At 33.2% G+C, this 21,435-nt stretch overlaps 2 protein-coding genes across 2 annotated transcripts; one reads left to right on the top strand and one right to left on the bottom strand.

Annotated features, from left to right (window-relative positions):
• The first annotated feature begins 3,733 nt into the window (after nt 1-3,733).
• LOC120342008 (uncharacterized) lies at nt 3,734-7,072 on the top strand. The gene is made up of 8 exons (XM_078110582.1): nt 3,734-3,877; nt 4,147-4,208; nt 4,617-4,632; nt 4,803-5,069; nt 5,381-5,545; nt 5,625-5,770; nt 5,981-6,077; nt 6,839-7,072. Exons 1-8 carry the CDS (start codon nt 3,829-3,831, stop codon nt 6,937-6,939), a joined length of 903 nt encoding a protein of 300 aa, XP_077966708.1. The 5' UTR covers nt 3,734-3,828; the 3' UTR covers nt 6,940-7,072.
• A 6,819-nt stretch (nt 7,073-13,891) lies between these two features.
• Nucleotides 13,892-17,076, bottom strand: LOC120342028 (uncharacterized). Its single transcript, XM_078110583.1, has 3 exons — nt 15,953-17,076; nt 14,594-14,810; nt 13,892-14,237 (listed from the first exon to the last, which is right to left on the bottom strand). Exons 1-3 carry the CDS (start codon nt 16,466-16,468, stop codon nt 14,122-14,124), a joined length of 849 nt encoding a protein of 282 aa, XP_077966709.1. The 5' UTR covers nt 16,469-17,076; the 3' UTR covers nt 13,892-14,121.
• Between the last annotated feature and the right edge of the window lie 4,359 nt (nt 17,077-21,435).

Here is a 21,435-nt window from a genome sequence, read left to right on the forward strand (position 1 = left end):
CACTTCGATCCAAATTTATGAGTATTGGAGAATTACAACTAAACGAGCTTTTTTTTAACGCGGATGAACTTTTCGGAGAAACGAATTGTTTGTTTTAATTTTTCTTTAAATTCAAAGTTTAGTAGTTAAATAGTTCAAAACTTGGGGTTATGTGTTACAGTGTCCTTTATTAAAATTTGTTAAGCTCGGCAACCCCATGTATGTGTTTATGTACATAAGTATGGGATTTTTGTGTTAAGCCGTATAAACACGGTTAACTCACTCTACATACCGTATGATGAAGATGCCATATGACCAGCATGACTGATAGCAACGTTCTAGAAAATTCAGGCGAAATGCTTACAGTATCTAGAATTGATGATATCTTGCTAAAATATGCCAAAAAGATTTGTTACAGAATGCAATTAGGACGATTAAACAGCTTACAGCTTATGCCAAATATGGGTGAGTCGTATAATAATAATATGAAAAAAATCATTGAATAACATATACTTATAGATGTCGGTAATCTTTTACCCTATTTTGGAAAGGCGACATTGACCAAAACTTTCAGTGTTATTTAAGTACGCACTCGGGAATAAATGCTAGAGTAATAAAAGTTGATTGGTTATTGAATCATTTAGCATCCACATTCCATTTAACATATATATATATATGTAGGCTAAATAGGCTACAATAAATGGATAGAAAACTCAATATAATATAGATTGCTGTTGATAAATAGTCAAAAAAAAGCGAATTTCAAAACCCATAGGCATAAAACTCTGACTGTAGAAACGCAGTTGAACGGCAGAAACCTGAATAACACTCTAAACTTCCAGGGTGTTCAAAGTTGGAGATGAAACTAACAAATATCAACTCACTGTGGGGGAATACAGTGGAAACGCATGAGATTCAATTAGTTTGAAAAATATTCATGATTATATTCGATGCTCTTCGGATTTTTTTATTATTTTTCGATAAAAAATTGGTAAATAGTACCTACTATATCTACTTATGCAGTCAAATCACACTGTATCACCAATACGAATATGTAATTTTTAATATTTTTCAATTTTTTGATTTATTTATGTATGAAAAACTGCCAAAAATAAACTAGAAATTTCTAGAACGGCGCGTCCATCTGTTACCCATCCTGAAAAATCAGCCTAAATCAGTGGTTTTCAATCTCCTTTGTTGAATTCCTTCTCTTTCCTATTTTTGACTCTTTATTCCTTATTATATAAGCATAAAATTACTTTATTTCTTCAATCTTTAATAGATTCTTTGCTAGTGTAATGCCAAAGTCGCTCTCTCGTATAGTTTTTCATATGTTCATGAAAAAGTAAGTAATATATTAATAATAATAAAATATAGATATTAGTAATACCACAGAGAATACAAAGCAAAATTTCTCTCTAAAAATGGCAAAATTCTTCCCTGGGGACAAATTTCTTCTTGGGTGCGGAATGCACTTGAGTATATACCAGTTATTTTGTAAGCAGGCACATGAATATTTATACTGGAGCATTAGTGAATTTATTTCCACAAATTTAAATCAAATAAATAGGTTTTTCAGAGTTCAGAATGTAGGTAACAAAATACATTGGTATGGCGTTTGGAGTTGTAGCATCAAAAAGTGACGAGCTTGTTTGATATCTTCCATCAGTCATTCAATAACAAGTCTCAAGCTTGTAGATTTAAAATCAAGAACCTAAAACAATAGTTCTCAACCTTGTTGCCTAAATTTCCCCCCTTATCTTTTTGTACTCACTATGAATAAAACTACCTTATTTATGCAATCTAACTTTGTTAATCATCTGTTATTTTCCAATGCATCGTTGCTAGTTAATATAAATTTGTTTTTAATCGATCCCTTGCTAGTTTTATGCTGAAGTTTCTCTCCCGTTGTGTACGTTTTTCATTCATCCATTGATATGAAGCAATATCAGTGGCCTAACAAGTAGCAAATTTTTGAGCTACCATTTATGGTGATTGATTTCCAGTTGGGATTGCTGCCTGCATATAAATGGCCTGGCAATTGATGTAAATAAGTGACTTTCCAAGATTTTAAACATTTTTGTCATCATATATATACGTTTGTTCCATATTCAAATATACCCATAATAATATGTCACGGATGCCGTCAACCTTATAAGCGAGTTTCTTCCACACACGCTTCAATCATCTCATTGGCATACTGGATCCGTATAAAACCTGAGAGTACAAGGTTTGATTTGACGATCGCAGCGTGTGTGAAGCACATTTAGTTTCGCTACGTGGTAGAACGGGACGTTGGCTCGAGGGTAGGTGAGTTGAGGTAGATAGACAGTGGGTCGAGCGTAAAAAGGTGAGAGAGGTCGGACCGCGGGCCGGGGGTAAAAAGGTGGAGGGAGATAGGTAGGAAGGTCTCGAGTGTGACCACTTTAGAAGGGTTAGAGAGATAGCGCAGTGAGTCGAGGATTGGAAGGTTGAGGAAGATGGGGCAGTGGGTCTAGGATAGAGAGGTTGAGGGAGATAGGGCGGTGGGTCAAGGGTAGGTAGGTTGAGAGATAGGGCAGTGGGTCGAGGATAGTTAGGTTGAGGGAAATAGGGCAGTGGGTCGAGGATAGGTAGGTTGAGAGAGATAGGGCAGTGGGTCGTGGATAGGTAGGTTGAGGGAAATAGGGTAGTGGGTCGAGGATAGGTAGGTTGAGAGAGATAGGGCAGTGGGTCGAGGATAGGTAGGTTGAGGGAATAGGGCAGTGGGTCGAGGATAGGTAAGTTGAGGGAGATATGGCAGTGGGTCGAGGATAGATAGGTTGAGGGAATAGGGCAGTGGGTCGAGGATAGGCAAGTTGAGGGAGATATGGCAGTGGGTCGAGGATAGGTAGGTTGAGGGAATAGGGCAGTGGTCGAGGATAGGTAAGTTGAGGGAGATATGGCAGTGGGTCGAGGATAGAAAGGTTGGGGAGCTAGGGAAGTGGGTGGAGGACAAGAAGGTTGAAGGAAATGGAACAGGGGGTGTAGGATAGGAAGATTGAAGGAGATAGGCAGGGCAATTTTGTATCTCGCCTTCCTGTGTAAAAGGATGCACACCCCTGATTTAGCCTATATATTATAAAATACTAAAAATTTCGGAAGTCTGCATATAGACTGAACTAAGGGCAAGCCGCAGTAAACAGTCTGGCGGGCCACATGCGGGCCGTGGGTTGGGCAACCAATATATAGGGCTACAGCTCCTATGACCTATACCGAGCCGTAGTTGTTGCCGAATATAGGAGATTGAAAACATCGTCCTGAAAACTTTGGTACCGGGATGCATGTATACGATCAATAACTTCTTACAAATTTGAAAATCTATTCATCCATAGTGAAACTAAAACACATTGCATATGAGACGTTGATATAAACGTCAAAAATATTTGTTATGAATTTCAATGATCGAGTTGAGTTGTCGGTGTGTTTCCACAGCAACAATAGAATAATAGTTTGAAAATCTTTGGCGCTTAAATATTATACTGAGCTCAACAATGCCATGAACCTTCCAAAAATATAGAAAACTACTTCAATTTGAAATGGAAGTAAATTAAATAGTTGTCAAATTTATTTGGATTATCGGGAAATAGTTTTCGAAAAATTTTTTTGAGTACAACATGTACGTAAATAAATACATCGACAGTTCGAGAGTTGTATTAACAAAAGATAAAGAGGAAATGTTATGACGTGCAATGATGACGCATGATGGGTTATGCGGTTCAAATATTAGTTGACATTTCATTTTCGGTTTGACGAGTTAGTTTAGTTTGATGTTTTCTATCTGTAAATCAGCAACAAAACTTCAAGCTTATAATTCAAAAAAGAAGAAACATGATATATCAATATTTGTTCGTGTTACTTATTACGGGATCAAGTCTCGGTAAGATGGTTGCATAAGATGCATAAGATGGACCTACTTGGTGTAAATTAAATACCAAAATTTTAATAAAAGTATGTATTTGTTTAACTCTCATAAAACAACTCAATTGTTTACATATAAAAGCTTTCACGTTATCACCCGAATTGTGTAGTTACATGTCGCAATATTAGCGTACAACGCCGGTTAGAACATTTTTTGTCTAGATAACGTAAATTAAACTACAGTTTAGTCCAAATTGACAAACTTTATAATGTTATTCCTGTAAACAGCAAAAATATCGACAGACTCAGAAGATCAGTATGATGGCATATCATACAATTTTGACTTGACGGTAAGTTGAATTACTTATGTTTTATTGTAGTTTTATGAGTACAATCACCGAGAAATGCGTTAATACTATTAACTTAGCATAGATGAATATCGCACAGATTATATACACATTGAATAACAAATTTTCAGTAGCAATAAACCGCAAAATGTTATTTTTTGAATTTCTTACGTCGGTGTCAGCATTTAATATATATATATATATATAGGCTACATGTAGAACACGATCATTTGTAAAGTCTTAACACCGTGGATGTTCATGTAAAAGTAGCATCTGTTGTTTATAATTTTGTAGTATATTAACTTTGCTTCAATTTTATACAATTGATTGTTGAGCATATTTTTTGTTACTTCTCAGTGACCCCTCCATAACACAGATGAATAAATTTACGTTTTACATTGTTTGTTTCAGTTCTCCAGTGAACAAGGTAAGATGTGTTTTTTATTCCTATATTGATTTGTTTAACGGCCCCAGAATCGGCTTTTATTTTGATTCAATTTAAAAGGATTATTGAATAAGTATATATCGTAATCTTATTATGAGTAAACTAAAGCAGTTTAATTTATTCTACACCAGAATCAAGTTTTTTTAATACAGATTTGCGAATGCAGTTGGAGAAAAAGCTTACATCAATCCTTTTGAACATTTTTGATGGTAATCTTGTAATAAACACTCAAATATTTGAAAATGTCGAACGCTCCAACCTAAATCCAACAACAACAGATAGAGATGATACCACCGACAATAATGCTGTATATTCTAGTTCCCCGTCTCCTAATGATGTCATAACTAATCCGCTCTATTCAGCGGCAAATGGAATCAGGGGGAAAGCTGCATTGAGTACATGGACGGAAATTACGACAGGTTCAATCATTTTTTTTGACTCCTATAAGCATAGGTGTAGATCAGGCAATATCACATACTCAAATTACATTAATATACACAGTGTAGAAGAGAAACAATTATACTATTGCAACGCTAAAATTTGGGAATATGAAAATTTGTTAAATATATCATGAGTCTAACAAATTTCGATGCTATACCAAATTTTAATTGTTAATTCAATATAGGTAAATCTAAGCAATTGGTAAAGTATTTGAACTATAATGTATGTAATATAATAAGAACGCGTCATCTATCGATTCGATTAACAATCTATTTGATCCTATTTCAAGCACTAACGAAATATACTTGGGGATGGCCGCTTAGTACTGACCAATTGATAACAACCGACAAAGATGATATTGGACATAGAGTGACCACTGACACGGATTCAACTCTTCTTCAGTCTTTCACTTTATCAACCTTCGTTGATAGGACTAGAGGAAGCTCACATTCAGGTATCTGTAGGCTACTAGCAGACCATTTCTGCCTTCCTTTTGATCATTAAAATAAATATTATGTTTATGTCAATACCAGATTTACCCGAGGATTGCACAAACATGCACAAGAAAAACGCAAAAATTAATAACGTTACTGGTGGAGTGTTTGAAATATATCCTGAACCAACTGAAAGTTCCATTAAAGTTTACTGTGATCTCGTCACCGACGGAGGAGGATGGATTGTAAGCATTGTATTTTTGAACGAACCAAGTATAAGCTGATTAAAAACCATCACAAGCATCAACTTGCTATATTCACTACGCTCTCATGATTACAAATTTTATAAATCTGCGCGGATACGTAAATTTGGCCTTTTTTTGGTAACATTTCGTTGTAGCTGAAAGACTGAAACATTGAATAGTATGAGAATACCACAAAACTTGATTTCAAAGGTGTTTAAACGACGAATGGATGGATCGGAAAATTTTTATAGAAATTATTCTGACTACGTGAAGGGGTTTGGAAAAGCTGATAGAGAAATGTGGCTCGGTTAGTATATTTACTTTTAATATTGTTGGAATATTTGCAATGTAACAATTTTCCAAATAAATATCGTATACAGATTATCTCAAATAAACGGCACATAAAGCTGTGAAAACAAAAATGTCAAGCAATGTTAATATTGATCAAAATTTGGTTTCAATTGGTTTAATTGCCTATTTCTAGATTCAGACGTCATAAAACTAATTGTTTTCATATTAAATCTTTGAAATCGTATTAAAACATTTAAGTTAACTTAATCATGAAGCACTAATACCCACCCTTGTCCATGGGAATAAGATTTCCATGGGAAACGTCCCTTGGGATGGGATGTGACAGCACACATTTGTATTTCACATGGGACACGTGGGTCATGAAATAACAGATGATTTTCGTGGAAACGATGGTAAAACATTTCGTTATGAATTTCGTGTCCATATATTTGAGCATAGCTTTCTTGATGGTTATATAGAGCAAAATGTATTCAGCATTAAAAATTCGTTTAATAAGGGGGCTGATGAGCACGTGTATAATAGGTATAAACTTGAAGTTAACAAAGTCAGATAATTTGTTGTTTGCATGTCTCATCGTACATGTAGTCCTATTTAGTAGACGCTAAACTTAAATTTAACAATTTTATTGTTTTCCAATGCGAATCCCATGGGATTGGACAAGCATAGATTGTTATGGGATGGGACAGAAAAAACTGTCCCATAGACAAGCCTGCTAATACTCTTATAACACTTTATTTGGTTTAATACATTGTTCAGGTCTAAAAACTTTAAATCTGATTACGAACAAATATGATTGTGAACTTCGTGTAGATATGAAAGATTGGAAAAACAACACAGCTTATGCCAGATATGGGTGAGTCGTGTGATAATAAAATTAAAAAAAATCATTGTATGACATATACCTTATAGATGTCGGTTATCTGATACCATATTTGAAAAAGTTGACATTGACCAAAATTTCCATTGTTATTTGAATACACACTCGGGAAAAAATGATAGAACAATAGAAGTTGATTGCGTATTAAATGACTTGACGTCCTTATTTCATGTAACAGGGTTGAAGTGGTGCAAATTCGAAATAGCTATTTCTAATATTTAAAATTATTCATATTGATTGCATAAAACTGTATATGATACACCAACTACAAACAGACGAGAAGGCTAAAAATAATATAGAAACGTAACCAGACTACTGTGAACTAATTTGTACAAAAAACAATACACGTTTGACCCCTGTTAATGGATAGTCAAGAAAACTAATTCCAAAACCCTCAGGCATATCTTAACTTTGAGTGTAGAAAAACAGTTGAAAATTTTCAGGTTGTTTAAAGTTGGAGATGAAACTACAAATTATCGCCTTACCATTGGTGAATATAGCGGAAATGCTGGAGATTCATTGTCACCTAATAATGCTATGAACTTCACAACTAAAGATTATGATAATGATATTTGGCCTTTTAATTGCGCTCAACGATATACTGGCGCTTGGTGGTTCAGGAAATGTCATAACTCTCACCTCAACGGAGTTTACTATAGAGGAAATTCGACATATGCAGAGGGAATTATCTGGCGTACTTGGCGGGGATACTACTATTCTCTTAAATTTATTGAGATGAAACTAAGAAGAAAATTTAAAGTTTGAAACTAAATTTAAAATTGTACGTCTATTTGAAACGTTAATGAATCAAAAGATTGATAATTTTTTTTTCGTAGCTTTCTCAATATTTTAAAAGGTAACTCTATTTATATATTGGGTTTGTATCTATTTTATATGGGGTTGTTATATACTAACACTCATCAAATATTTCATTTCAGTTGCAGTTTTAATTCATAACTATTCGGAATTGAAAAAAAGCTGAAAATTAGAAGTTTTAATACATTATACTATATACATTTATGATAAAATTGAATTTATTTAGTTATATCTTGAGATGTTATATATGTGTACTATGAGGCGAACAAAATATGCGAAAAATTCAATATTTTTATTTTTTTCATTTGCTCTGACAGATCAAGATTGAGAAGTAAATTGAGGTTTACATTTATTTATTTCACCTTTTTCGTTTTGATATTTTTTGAATACATGATCAGCATATTTACTTTATGGAACTACTATCATTGACATATTGGTCAATAAATTATGTTATGTTGATTTTAATCTTTTATCGTTAAAATCCCGCTATAGAAAATGATATGTTATTTAGAAAGAATGAGCAAAAGTATAAATTAAAATGTATTGCAAATCAACTTTCTGGATATTGTTGTTACATGAATTATCAACTCGAAAGTATTGTTTCATCCAATCAATTTATTTGTTGTACGAGGCGACTGACGGAGATAGGGAATAGGTGGACGGTAGGATGGGACAGTGGATCGAAGACTGGAAACTACAGGGAGATTAAACCAGAGTCGAGGATAGAAAACTGAAAAGATTGTAAAATGATTCCGGGATATGGAGAACAGAGGGCAGTACTCAATTCCTATATAAATAATTGAACAAATATAAGATATATGTTAAAATACCAAGACCGACATAAAACTTTATCTTCAGATATAATGAACACCGATTCACCGCAGATGTGTATATGGCATCGTAACTCGAAAAAATTGAAGGTTGTTTTGAATTCAGCAATAACAAAAATTTTGATTAGGATAAAATTTAAACATTTGGAAATAACCCAGATCCCAATTTGTGAATATTGTAAATGGCTTCTTTTTTTACGCGGATGGCCTCTTCAAATAAACAAATTGTGTGTTTTAATTATTATACAAATTCATAATTCAGCAGTTAATTAATTAAAAACCCTGGGGATATGTGTCACGGTGTCTTTTATTCAAATTTGTTAAATTCGGCAACCCCATGTATGGGTTTACTTACATAAGTTTCAGATTTTTGTTCAAATATTTTGAAACCCATCATTAAAACCGAATGATGAAAATGGTATATCATCTTGAGCATGCATGCTAGCAATGTTCTAGAATATTCAGGTTATCCAGGCGAAATGGCCCTAATTAGAACTGATATTTTGCTAATGTATACCAAACAAATAGTGACAGAACGCAATTGGGGCGATTAAACAAATGACAATGACGCTTTTTTATAGTAAATCGTTTTAATAAGTTGCGTTATGCATTGGTAAATTCATTTATTTAAAAAATCAAAACATTTACTTACAAAGGAGGACTTACAAAACACGTAATGATACAGCTGTACGTTAATTATAATAATATGACGAAGAGAACATGTGTTGAATGAGCATACAAATTGAATTTATTCAAAGACAAAAAACTTCGATTGGTCAAAATATAGATCAGTAACTTAGTTATATCAATTCTCCTATCTGCATGTATAAACAAGAGAGCGATGCTCAAATATATGAACACAGAAGCCGAAATGCACCGCAAACTTCACGACTAACGCATACATAACCGCCACAAAGTGCGCAATTTTTAGATGTCATTACACAAATATGTACCCATACATACATTTCGTGCCCTCTAGTTTCTAGTATATATACACACAACGATGCTAGCGGTGAATATGCACAACTGATTATAAAAATAAAACAACTGACAGCAGTAAACACCTAAATTTTAAATGTCACAATCATCTTTCTTTCAACTTGTTTTCGAAATTTTATTAAACGTTTTCGTTTAATTTAAAGAACATTTGGCCCAAAAGACAGCAGTTATTATTGCAGCATTTTAATTGGGCTTCTTTCATATACCAAGAACTTTATTTATGTAAAGAATCATTTGTGTCGTCTTCAGATAGTTATTGAGATAGTGCGGATTTTCTGCATCTGATTCCGAACTTCCAGATGCTGTAAATGCTATGTAAGAGAAAAGCGTTTACTTTAGTTTATAATATGTGAACAAATATATGAAACATATATTATCAATTTGACTTCATGAAACTAACACAAACAAACTATAAAAAATATTTATATCTGATATCTTATGAACCTGAATCAACATATCATTTGCAAAACATTCAGTATCTTTATATAAATTAAGAGATCGATGTAAAAAAAACATTAATTTTTTTCAGTTACAATATATTTTAGCAATTGATTTAATTCAATCGGACTTTTCTCAGCTAACTACTTACATGCGGCAAGTGCATCTACGATCGCTCCCAAAGTACTATTGACTGGTTCGTGGTTTGGCGGTTCTTTTTTAGAAGGCGTTTTAGGATCTCTAACATAAATTGTTTAATAAGTCTCGTCAACTTCCAGAGAATGACAGAAATGGCTGAAATTGTTGCCCGCTGACCAAACATTCATGACCGCTTTAATAAAAGAGAACATATTAGCCGTTTTCTAAATATTATTTTATACAGAATTGCTGCCTTGAATCCAAATCTAAAGGTGGAAGGAGTTTAAGAAAAAAAACTTAATATTGGTTTATACCTGCGGCAGAAAATAATATGAGCTAGTAAAGCCAATGATTTTATGAAAATATATTCTTGATTTTTGTCGCCTCAACAGATTTTTATTTCGACGTGAGCTAGTCTGGTCAACTACCTATAATATTGGAAGTAAAGTCAGTGATGACGAAAAGTTTTGTAAGGAATCAGACAGTAGAAAATTTTTCAACGATACGTAAACATTGAAAAGGAAAAGAAATAAATATCATATCCCTTATTTCTTAACCTTAATTCGCTGCATTTCCAATCAAAAGCTACATATTGCTATAATTTTATGATGTAGTTTTACATTGATAATTAACTTTATTCAAAATGATTAAAAAAATAGAAAACTGGAGGATAAATAATATCAATTTTAGAATAAACATACCTTGGCGTAGTCGTCAGGGATGTAAGACACTCATCCAAACGAAATCACAACAATTTTCTTTCGAATCTTCTCCATGAGGTTTGCTATTTCAACTAGAGGGACATTATATTTGCATAGTTCTGTAAGACGGTCAAAACTAAGAGCCACTTGAACTGGTTTTACGCCATTACTGTGGCAAAATACTACTAGCTCAACACCATCATCGTATCCAAAACATGGCACACGATTTCTAATTTCCATTCAATATCCTATTAGGCATTTGGTTGCTTCATCGCAACAGTCATTAAAAATGTTGCTTTATTACGAATGACGGTAATCTTTAAAAGACCCTGAAGCGAGTGACCATCAATGGTTGATCGGATGGCTTGTGCTCAATCCTTGGCACTTCTAGGTATCACTACATATCCATGAACAGACACAGCTTTTTGTTCTTTATGTAAATTAATTACTCCCATTTGTTCACAATTTGTTGAATTGCCAAGTAAATCTTAACTTCGGTTATCTTCACTTATATTCTCAGCTATGGTTTCTGAAATAATGAACAATTTGTGACCGTCAAAACATATGAAGATTAATGTAATAGGCATCGCATTATTTTTAATTCCTTTGTTAAAATTATAAAAAAACCAAGTCGTTTTTGCAAATACTAAAATATTCCCGTATAAATGAATTTAGTTTTTGTTAATTTGAAGTGAAATAGGTTTTTGATACACATCTGTTTAGATATTATAATTCAAAGATCTTATTGAATATACCACGATAAAATAACTCAACGTATCACCAGTTCAACTGCTAACATTGTAGTATATGAAGATCAGTTAAAATAGTTAATACAGTTTGAATGTAAAAAAAAAAACGATCCAAACTACTAAATTTCTCATTTCTATCACAGAAAATTCACAGTTTCACTCATATACTTTCTAAGATTATACTTTGATATCTTTAATCTAACGAGACTCGTTTAGCACAGCGTACTTTCGTTTATAGACATGCGAGATAACAGTCACATATTTACAGGACGCGAAATCATATGCCACGTTTCTGTGAGCTTTAATAAACTCGTCCAGGCATAAAATCAAGAAAGCAATAGTAGAATATCACACAAGGAAGCAATAAAAAAGTTCAAAAAGTCTTAATAGCGTAACACTTCCCAGCTCGATAATGGTCTACCTAGGCGTAGATATTTTACACACTAAGAATAGAAATATCGCAGTTACTCGCCCTTAACATTGGTTCTCAAGCGTAAAACAGTCAGGTAAAATAAATTGTGTGTGCTTTGTTCAATATTTATAAAATATTTTATTTGAAAAAAATTTGAATGTAAAATGTGAACCTATTTACACTTTAAGATTAATCTATCTATCAGAGATTAAACTAATTTGAACGAAGCATGTTTGTGACTGGGTAATAATATCTAACATATTAAGATAACCCCGTTGTTCATAACTTCTTTGAGCAATACCCAAAACAGGTGTTCCCAAACTTGACGTCGCGGGGCCTCGAAGTGCTGGAGATGATTTTAATTACATTGCAAATATGATAGCCTATTTCGCGAAGCACGAGCCTTCCTGCGTTTACAACTTTGCATAAAATGATCAAATCTGTTAAAAAGTAAATGTTGCCGTGGGCTGCGTTATGATCACCTACTTATATAATTCATGTATCGCATTAAATATATGTGCATACATACAAAACGTTTGCTTGTGATATTTCAACGTTAATATAGGGAAATAAAGCACAATGACATTGTATGAATTGTAAAAAACTATCGTTAATATCAAAGGATGACATATGTCTGCTTCATATACTAACAACAGAAAGATGAAATTGTACCATCTTGATATTAATGAATACCAACTTACCTTCTTCACTTGAGAACTGAAAGAAAAAGTAAAAACCTTTCATTCGAACATTATTTTTCTAATACCCATTCATGAATTTGCCGTTTGAAATTTTCTATAAATATTGTTCTAGGACTTTATTTATCATCTATTGAATTTTAAGTAGTAGAGAGCCAATCCAGTCGAAACATACAGACCATAGCTGTCTGAAACGTATAACATTTTCAATGTCAGAGTTTACTTCTTTATATCTGGGCGTGTGAATCATAATCATAAATCATATAATTTACTAAACAAGACAAAGTTTAGTTAATAAATATTCTGATCCCATTTTGATGATTAAAGTTGAGATAAAATTATCATTTCTTCTTCTTGAAAACAAATTAATATTTCGCTTAAACTAGGGTGTATAAAGTCAAAATATATTAGGTATGTTGACTTGGATCTTATATCAAAAGTTGCCACAAGTTGCCGACTAAAGTAAGCCGGGAGATGAAATTAATATTTTTTTAATAGCTTGTTTATTTTTATTGAAGTTAACCTCCAATACTTTAGCCCTATTCTTCTACTGCCTCTATCATATTTATTGGTAGTATTTATAGAGTAAAGTTAGTTGCAGTTATGTTGTATTATACAAAATTTAGGAGCAGCTTTTTCACTCTCCTTTACTTTCAAGTCAAGTCAAGTTTATTTCATGATTTGCGAATTCCTAAAATGTAATTTATTTTAAAAGTAAGTCCTATTGCAATCAATTATTAGAAACGTACTAGCTGCCTTTGAAAAATTAGATAATGAATGCCGGTAAATTTATTGTTCGCATAGTAAATGACTAAGTTGTTGTAACGTTAGCCATGCACTATAAAGTCCAATATATATCCATCATGATATCAATAAGGTATATGTAGAACTTCCAAACATACATAATACAAGTAAAAGTTCATCATGATATAACGCAAATAACGTTATTGAATGAAACACATATCAAAATCCCCTAATAGTAAAAGAACCAGGGTTGTTTAGTTCAGTAATTTAGTTATATCTCATTACTTATCTGCATATAAATAAAAGAATGATAGTACATGTAGATAAATTTTAAACGTATTTGGAGCATGTATTTACGTTTACACTTAGTGATAAATTCATTGCATTACCATTTTTCAAAGCCAATCAAGATAATTTATAAAAAATGTTTACATCAATACTCTGTCTTCCACATCTTCGTCAGTCAAGAATGGAAGCGGATAAATAGCATATAAAAAAATTCCAATCATGAATTGATAGCTGTTAGCACATTCCATATGAAATCTCGGAGTATTTAATTTTAAAGTTTTTATAAAATTTTGTGTTAATGAGTCACATTGAAGCAGCTCTGAAGATCAGCTGTTGTAATTGCAGTCTTTTAATTTGGTCTCTCACTCAATCCAAGTACTTCTCTTATATACATGATCATTTCTCTATTCTTCAGAATGTTTTCTAGATAGTGTGGATGTCTTAGTTCATCCGATGTTCCAGATGCTATGTAGGAGAAAAGTGTTTACCTCAGTTTTTAATATGTAAATAAATACACATAAAAACCCGAATCAATTCGGCTTCATAAAATTTACTCAAACAAACTATTAAAAATTATCATGAGATTTTATAAAAATGAGACGAATTAGTATTTGCAAAACATTCAACTTTTTTGGATATTTTGTAAATTCATGCAAAATTCATTAATTTTGTAGTTACGAAACATGTAAATAATTGATTCAATTGAATTCATTAAAACAAATTATAATGCCAAAAAAAACCTAATTGAATGCGTGATTACACTATTTTGCCATCAATGCCATGTATTATACTACAAAAGTCTTCCTCAACCAGTTACTTACATTTGGCAGCTAAGTCTACGCCAGCCCCCGAAATACAACTAACTGCTGCGATTGATCCCCATATTCCAGCAGGAACCTCTTTTATTTCAGAGGGTGTTGCAGGATCTCTTACATAAATTTTCCGACCAGTCTCGCCATCTTTCGGTTGATCTCCAACTTTCAGATGATGACAAAATTTGCTGAAATTGTCGCTCGTTGAACAAAAATTCATGACCACCTTAACAGAAAACAACATACTTTACGATTTTTTAAATGCATTTTATACACATAATTGCCGCCTTTTATTAAAACCTAAGTGTGGAGGAGGTCCATACTGGATTGCAATTCATCCATGCCGATTATAATCCACCAGGCTGTTAACTGTGGCCCGCATTATGTGAACAGACTTTTCAATTTTTCAATGTAATTTATAGGCTAAACACTAAAGTATATATGTTTTGTGATTTTTGTGTGATTGGGTCCTCTCTACATCCAAATGTCTGATCTCATTATTGCGCATGTATAACGTCTTGCGCTCTGGTGGACACCGATATTTAGTTCATTTTAATCCTCGCAGAACTTCGCGTTTTGTTCGACGAACTTGACGACGAACGCCGAAGACAAATATACAAACGAATTTTCAACCCAAATTTCCAATTAATATCATTCTGATTACTATCTTTCGCATCGGCTTTGTTTGTCATCACCGCATTTCTACATTTTCAAATTAATATATTCGTTTTTAAAGTTACTTCTAATACCGTACTTGTATTGATGTTTCAAAATACACGAAACGGTCTACTAAAAAGTTGTTGAAATTCACGCGACATTGGCGCACATTATGCTCATTTAATTAAGAAGTGAAACAATATCATAGCCACTAGAGATAAATAACAAAAGCATCATAACCCAAATATAACACTCAATTTTGATTTTTTTTTGTCTGTTAGCGGAAGGTGTGCGCAGATTCTCATGAGTAGTCAAAAATCCTCAAGTGCCCTGTGCAATCCAAGCGTTTAATTCACCGACGTGCAAGTGACGTGCCTTGTCCAGATCAGTTGTTACCAGATATTCTAATAGTATTCGAATATTTTGCCAAGTTCTACTCAGAAACCAGTAATTATTGACTTGATTGATTCCATGCCAATAAACTTTCAAAATTATGTAAATTCAAACGTGAATGAGAACTTGGCTGGTATCTGAGTTCGGTACAAATGTTTGCGGCCCGCAATGAATTTTGCCATTTGAAGTGACCCTCGATACCAAAAAAGGTTGACAGATACATATGTTCTAAACAGATTTTATCAGCTAATTTACTTTATGTGAAGGCAAACATATAAAATTGAGAGATAACAAATTCGTTTCCAGGTTTAACCATACCTTAGCGTAGTCATCAGAAATGTAACACACTCCTCCAAACGAAATAACAACAATTTTCTTTCTAAGCCTTCCCATAAAGTTGGCTATTCCCATTTGAGATATATTCAGAACATCGCATAATTCTGTAAGACGGTCAGGAGCGAGAGCCTTCTGAACCGGTTTTGCACCGTTACTGTGGCAAAACACCACGAGTTCAACACATTCATCGCAGTTGCTACTTGAACGTTGCACGCGACTTCCAATTTCCCATATACATCCCAATAGACAATTTGTTGCATTAGCGCAAGATTCATGGAAACTCTTTGCTTTATTGAGCACGACAGTTATCTTCGAAGAATCAAGAGGCGAGTGGTTATAAATATAAGTGCTGAGGATGTGTGCTTGATCTTCGGCACTTTTAGATGATCCTCCTAATCCGTGAACAAAAACAGCTCGATGCAAAGGATGTAAATTAATTGTGCCATTTTGATGACAATTTGTTGAATTGCCAACTCGATTTTGAATATTTTCACCCATGTTCTCAGCTAATTTTTTTATGAGAGCGAATGATTTATAGAGTTTAAAACACGTCCAAAGTTTGATTTAAATGAATTACTATTCAGGTATAAAAGTACAAGTCATTCTTCCAAACATTAAAATATTGCAGTTTTGATGGACTATTTTTTTCTGATTCAAACCAAAAAGTGTTTCTTGATACACATTCGTGTAGTAGATGATAAATTTGATTGGATATACTATGAGAAAATTGCTAAACAATTCACCAGTTCAACTGTTAACATTGCTGTATATATATAGATAATATACTTGATATGTCTAAAAAAACGATTCGAACTGTCACATCTCTCTCATCTTTCAAAGAAAACTCAAACAGTTTAATTCATATACTTTCTAAGATTATACGTCAAAATCTTTATCCAACAAAACCCGTTTAGACACGTTTTAGGGAGCCTCAATAAACTCGTCTTTGCGTAAAATCAAGGGAGGAATAGCCAATATCGCACAGGGAAGCAAATAGCAAATTTCAATGTACGCGTAACTGCGCGTCACAGCAAAGTAGATTATTACTTAGGTTTGCGTATATATCTAAATAATGCCATATATGAGGCATCGTCGAATATTGTTTCACGATAGACTCATTATGATATGACCCTACCATCACAATCATCATACCAATATCACACAAGGAAGCAAATAGCAAATTTCAATGTAGGCGTAATTGCGCGTCACAGCAAAGTAGATTATTACTTAGGTTTTCGTATATATCAAAATAATGCCATATATGAGGCATCGTCGAATATTGTTTCACGATAGACTCATTATGATATGACCATACCATCACCATCATCATACCAATATCACACAAGGAAGCAAATAGCAAATTTCAATGTACGCGTAATTGCGCGTCACACCAAAGTAGATTATTACATAGGTATTCGTATATACCTAAATAATGCTGTATATGAGGGATCAGAGAATATCGTTTAACGCTAGACTCATTATGATCGTCTAGCTAAGCGTAAAATCAAGAAAGCAATAGCAAAATAGCACACAATGAAGCAAAAATAAAGTTCAATAAACGCCAAATTGCGCGTCATAGCTTACTAATGATCTAGTAGGCATATATATCCTAATTGATAAGTCTTTTGAACGTTTGCTTCAATAAGCTAAGAAAATTCATGCACAATGAAATAACAGCAAAGTTCATTGAACGAAAAGTTGCGTGGGATAAATCAATAGTGAGTCCATCTATGCATATGACGTCTTGAGTAATAAGATTACGTATGAAATATCACAGTTTCTCGTTCTTGACATTGGCTCACACGCGTACAACAGCTAAAGAAAGAGCTTTGTTAAATATCTCAAGATTTGTATATAAAAAAAGTTGAGTGTGAAAATTCGAAAATATTTACACTTCAAGAATGGTCTACGACTGACATGAGCAAATTACGGCCCGCTGGCCAAATCCTGCTCTATGGATGATTTAATCTGTCCCGCCCGTTGGTGCATTGAGTTTGTGCTTTTAACCAATAATGCGTGCACTAAATAGTTGTTGTTATTGAAATCAGCATGGTGCAATAGGCTTGTTAGAATATGATCGTAGTTCGTGTAAGTTGTATTTTAGGCTGCAACAAACTTTCATGATAAGGAGACGGTAATAAAATATTACGTTTTCTCGCTCACTCGATTTAACACCTCTCGCTTCGTGTGTGTCACGTGTAATTCTTTCGTTACGCTCACATGGACCGCAAGCATAGGTGGAAAATATTTTTCGGCCCTGGATCAAAAAACCTTGCCCACCCTGGTCTACGAGCACAGTCAAAACTTACTTGAACGAAACCTACCAGTGACTCGGTCATATTATATAAAACATCAAGATAACCACGTGTCTTTAACAAGATGTGGCTTACAGAGATCAATAGAATTAAATTAATTTTAAAACATAGGAATTCTTATTCATGAATAATTATGTCTATGCTCCTACTTAATTCAACCACGATATGCCCAATCCAACTATCGCAAACTTTTAATATTTTGATTGAAATTGTCTAATCTTAAATTGTGGTCATTCCTCTATGTATTAAATTAACGGGTGTAGATTTGTGAAACAAGAACAATTGAGCAATCTGGACTACTAATGTGGAAATTGTAAAAGTAATTGCATAATTCAATCCATCAATCATTTTATTTCGGTTCTCTGACATAAACATCACAAAAAGTAAACCGACAAACAAAATGCAGAGATACTTGACAGGCGAGCATTTGGAATGGTGAAGTAAAAAAAAACTCGTACTGCATTCGTTCCAACAAGGTGGTGTGTGATACTGTACTCTCGTGAATAATTTTATTTTAATTCCCCAAAACTCAGAAGTTCAAAAACAGGCAAAACATCGATCTTAAGATCGGTAAGTATATTGATAGGTATTTGTCTGTATGTATGTCTGTCTGTATGTATGTCTGTCTGTGTGTCTGTTAGATGCACGCGATATCTCACGAAAGCGAGATTGAATCTGCTCCAGATTTTGCATGTGCATTCATCTTATCTCGGACCAGAAGCCTATTGATTTTGGGCGAATTATGTCGTATAATTAGCGAGTTATCAATCAATTATTGATATAGTGATCTAGATTTTTGTAAAGCGAGAGAATTTTGAAACCCGCCGAGTGTGTGTGTGCGATGCGCAGTACGCAAGTTACAAGAGCGGATGAATCGAAACTGCAGTTTCTGTTTTGGGGGAACCCTAAACAATCGATCGATAAGTCTTCGGTTTCCAACCGATATTCTCGTTTTGATCTTACTGTTATAGTTAAAGTCTTATGTTATGCTGTATTAAATCTGTGTGCATCACTCACTGAGTCTTTTCTAAACTTGCGAACATAGAACAGAACACAGGATCTAGAATCACTAAACTTCTGGCAGTTCCACTTGTTTTATGTTAAGTCGGTATTAATATTACATAAATTTGGCTGTACAGCAATGGTGAAATGAATTATGTATCAGTGTTTTTTAAAGCACAAAGATAATGGTAAAACTATCTAGGATATTTATCAATGAATTAGAGAATAGGCTGAGTTGACGGGATAACACTCGGCAAATTTTCTAATTTACCATAAAAACAAACGAACAATCGGGAGCCATCTGTTAAAATAATTCGTGGCCCGAGGTTGCCGTGAAATGATATTAAAACAATACATACATAGTAAGATGAAAGAAAACAGCAAAAATATTTCAATAAAATTTTTTATCCTCTTGCAGGGTGAAAATATTTTGTTTTGTAAAAATGACTTTAATTGATCGCATAACTTACCAACCTGTGTCTGCAAAAAATGTTAACTCGGAGAATATTTTGAGCTAAAAACATCTTGGAAAATTATACAAAAAATGATAAGAAGCAATACAGGGACCACTTTGGTAAGGAAGTTCTGTAATATTGAACTTAGTTATAAAATTTTTTAAATCATGATGAATTTCTAATAACACCTAAAAATAGGAAAATAACCATTCAAAGATTTTTTATGTGTATTTCCCTTGCCACAAAAAATTAAAATTTTTTATTTATTCCATTTTCCACTATTAAATACCCTGAGAATACACAACAAACAAATTGTAAGTAGTTATATATCATAACATTCAATAATCGACAATGATAGTAAGTTTGCAGACCCTATTTTCACGCATTGAACAAACAATATTTTGCTTTTCGTAATTTATACATTTAACATATGTTAAGAACTGCATTTCCATTTATTAAAACTTTTTTCTGATTTCAAAAAATGTCCCCTTTTGTTTAGATAAGTACAATCTTGTTAATTTTATATATATATAGAGGGAGAGAGTTCTGTTTTTTTTTTTCGATAACCTACCACTAAAATCCTAGGTTCATACATTTATAATGAATTATGCCAATAAATCAAATCAAGTATGCTCATTATAATAGATTATGAGGGCTATACAGACTGCTTTGGGGTTGATTATACAGATAAGAGATAAGCAGATAATTAACTCCTCACTGATGTTTTACGATAAGAACCGTAGACTAACTTTATTATATTTTTTATCATTCCAGTATTGAATTCATTTACGTACAGTCATAGTTTGGTTTATCCTTTTTTTTTCCATTTTAGATGTAATATGCCGGTCATCAAATAAAATGAATATGGGTATTCAAAATTACCTTTGGTTTCATTGGCACTACAGTCGAATGTCTCGACTATAAAAAAAAACATGCTGTTAAATGCTATGATCAAAAAAGATCAACATCCACGGAAAAAGCCGTGGCATAATTGAGCCGGAAAATGGTGCAGCAAATTTTTTACCCGGTGCCATGTGACATTGCAAAAATGACAAGAGGTTGCTGAAGAATTTTGCATGACAAACTTGTTACGAATACCAATGTCGAAGACTCCTGTAAATAGTTGAGTATGTGGCTATGAAAATATGGTGTAAAACAAACCAAGTTTTTTGTGCTCGCGATGGATATAGTTCGGAACCTATCAGAGAAAATAACTGACTCGGAATGCTAAAGTCACACACCAAAGGTCTTGTCTGAGTAAATGATTTTAACATGCATATAGCTTTCAAAAACGGGTCTTTTTTTGAAGAGTGCATCATGCATTATAACCCAATATTGCGCAAATTATTGAACCTGTCATAGGTATATACTATACGAGCCTGCATATGTACATGGTGCCGCGAATAATGGGATTATCGTTATAAATACTCTCATTTTAGTTCTAAGTTCTATTAATTATATCTGTCTTGTTCATTAAAACTAAATTTTATCAAATTACTTTGGGTTAACTATAATAAAATTTATGTAATATTAATTAAGCGGTATTTACTTATACGAAGTAAGAGAGATTAAATAACTCTATATTCCAAATAAATTCAATTCAAAATCATCTTAACAGTTCATTTAATCGAAATGAATGAAACACTCAGTTTCTTCTTCGAAAAACACCATGTCACCAACATGTCTGTAATAA

Source organism: Styela clava, chromosome 3, assembly GCF_964204865.1.
Source record: "Styela clava chromosome 3, kaStyClav1.hap1.2, whole genome shotgun sequence".
NCBI lineage: Eukaryota > Metazoa > Chordata > Ascidiacea > Stolidobranchia > Styelidae > Styela > Styela clava.

What these genes read in the sequence shown, in the direction of transcription:
- LOC120342028 (XM_078110583.1), bottom strand. Translation starts at nt 16,468, where the DNA reads ATGGGTGAAAATATTCAAAATCGAGTTGGCAATTCAACAAATTGTCAT. An exon ending in TTTCTGATGACTACGCTAAG is followed by an intron (nt 14,811 to 15,952) that starts GTATGGTTAAAC and finishes TTTTCTGTTAAG; the next exon opens with GTGGTCATGAATTTTTGTTC. An exon ending in CGTAGACTTAGCTGCCAAAT is followed by an intron (nt 14,238 to 14,593) that starts GTAAGTAACTGG and finishes TCTCCTACATAG; the next exon opens with CATCTGGAACATCGGATGAA.
- LOC120342008 (XM_078110582.1), top strand. Translation starts at nt 3,829, where the DNA reads ATGATATATCAATATTTGTTCGTGTTACTTATTACGGGATCAAGTCTC. An exon ending in ATGGACGGAAATTACGACAG is followed by an intron (nt 5,070 to 5,380) that starts GTTCAATCATTT and finishes TCCTATTTCAAG; the next exon opens with CACTAACGAAATATACTTGG. An exon ending in CCGACGGAGGAGGATGGATT is followed by an intron (nt 5,771 to 5,980) that starts GTAAGCATTGTA and finishes TTGATTTCAAAG; the next exon opens with GTGTTTAAACGACGAATGGA.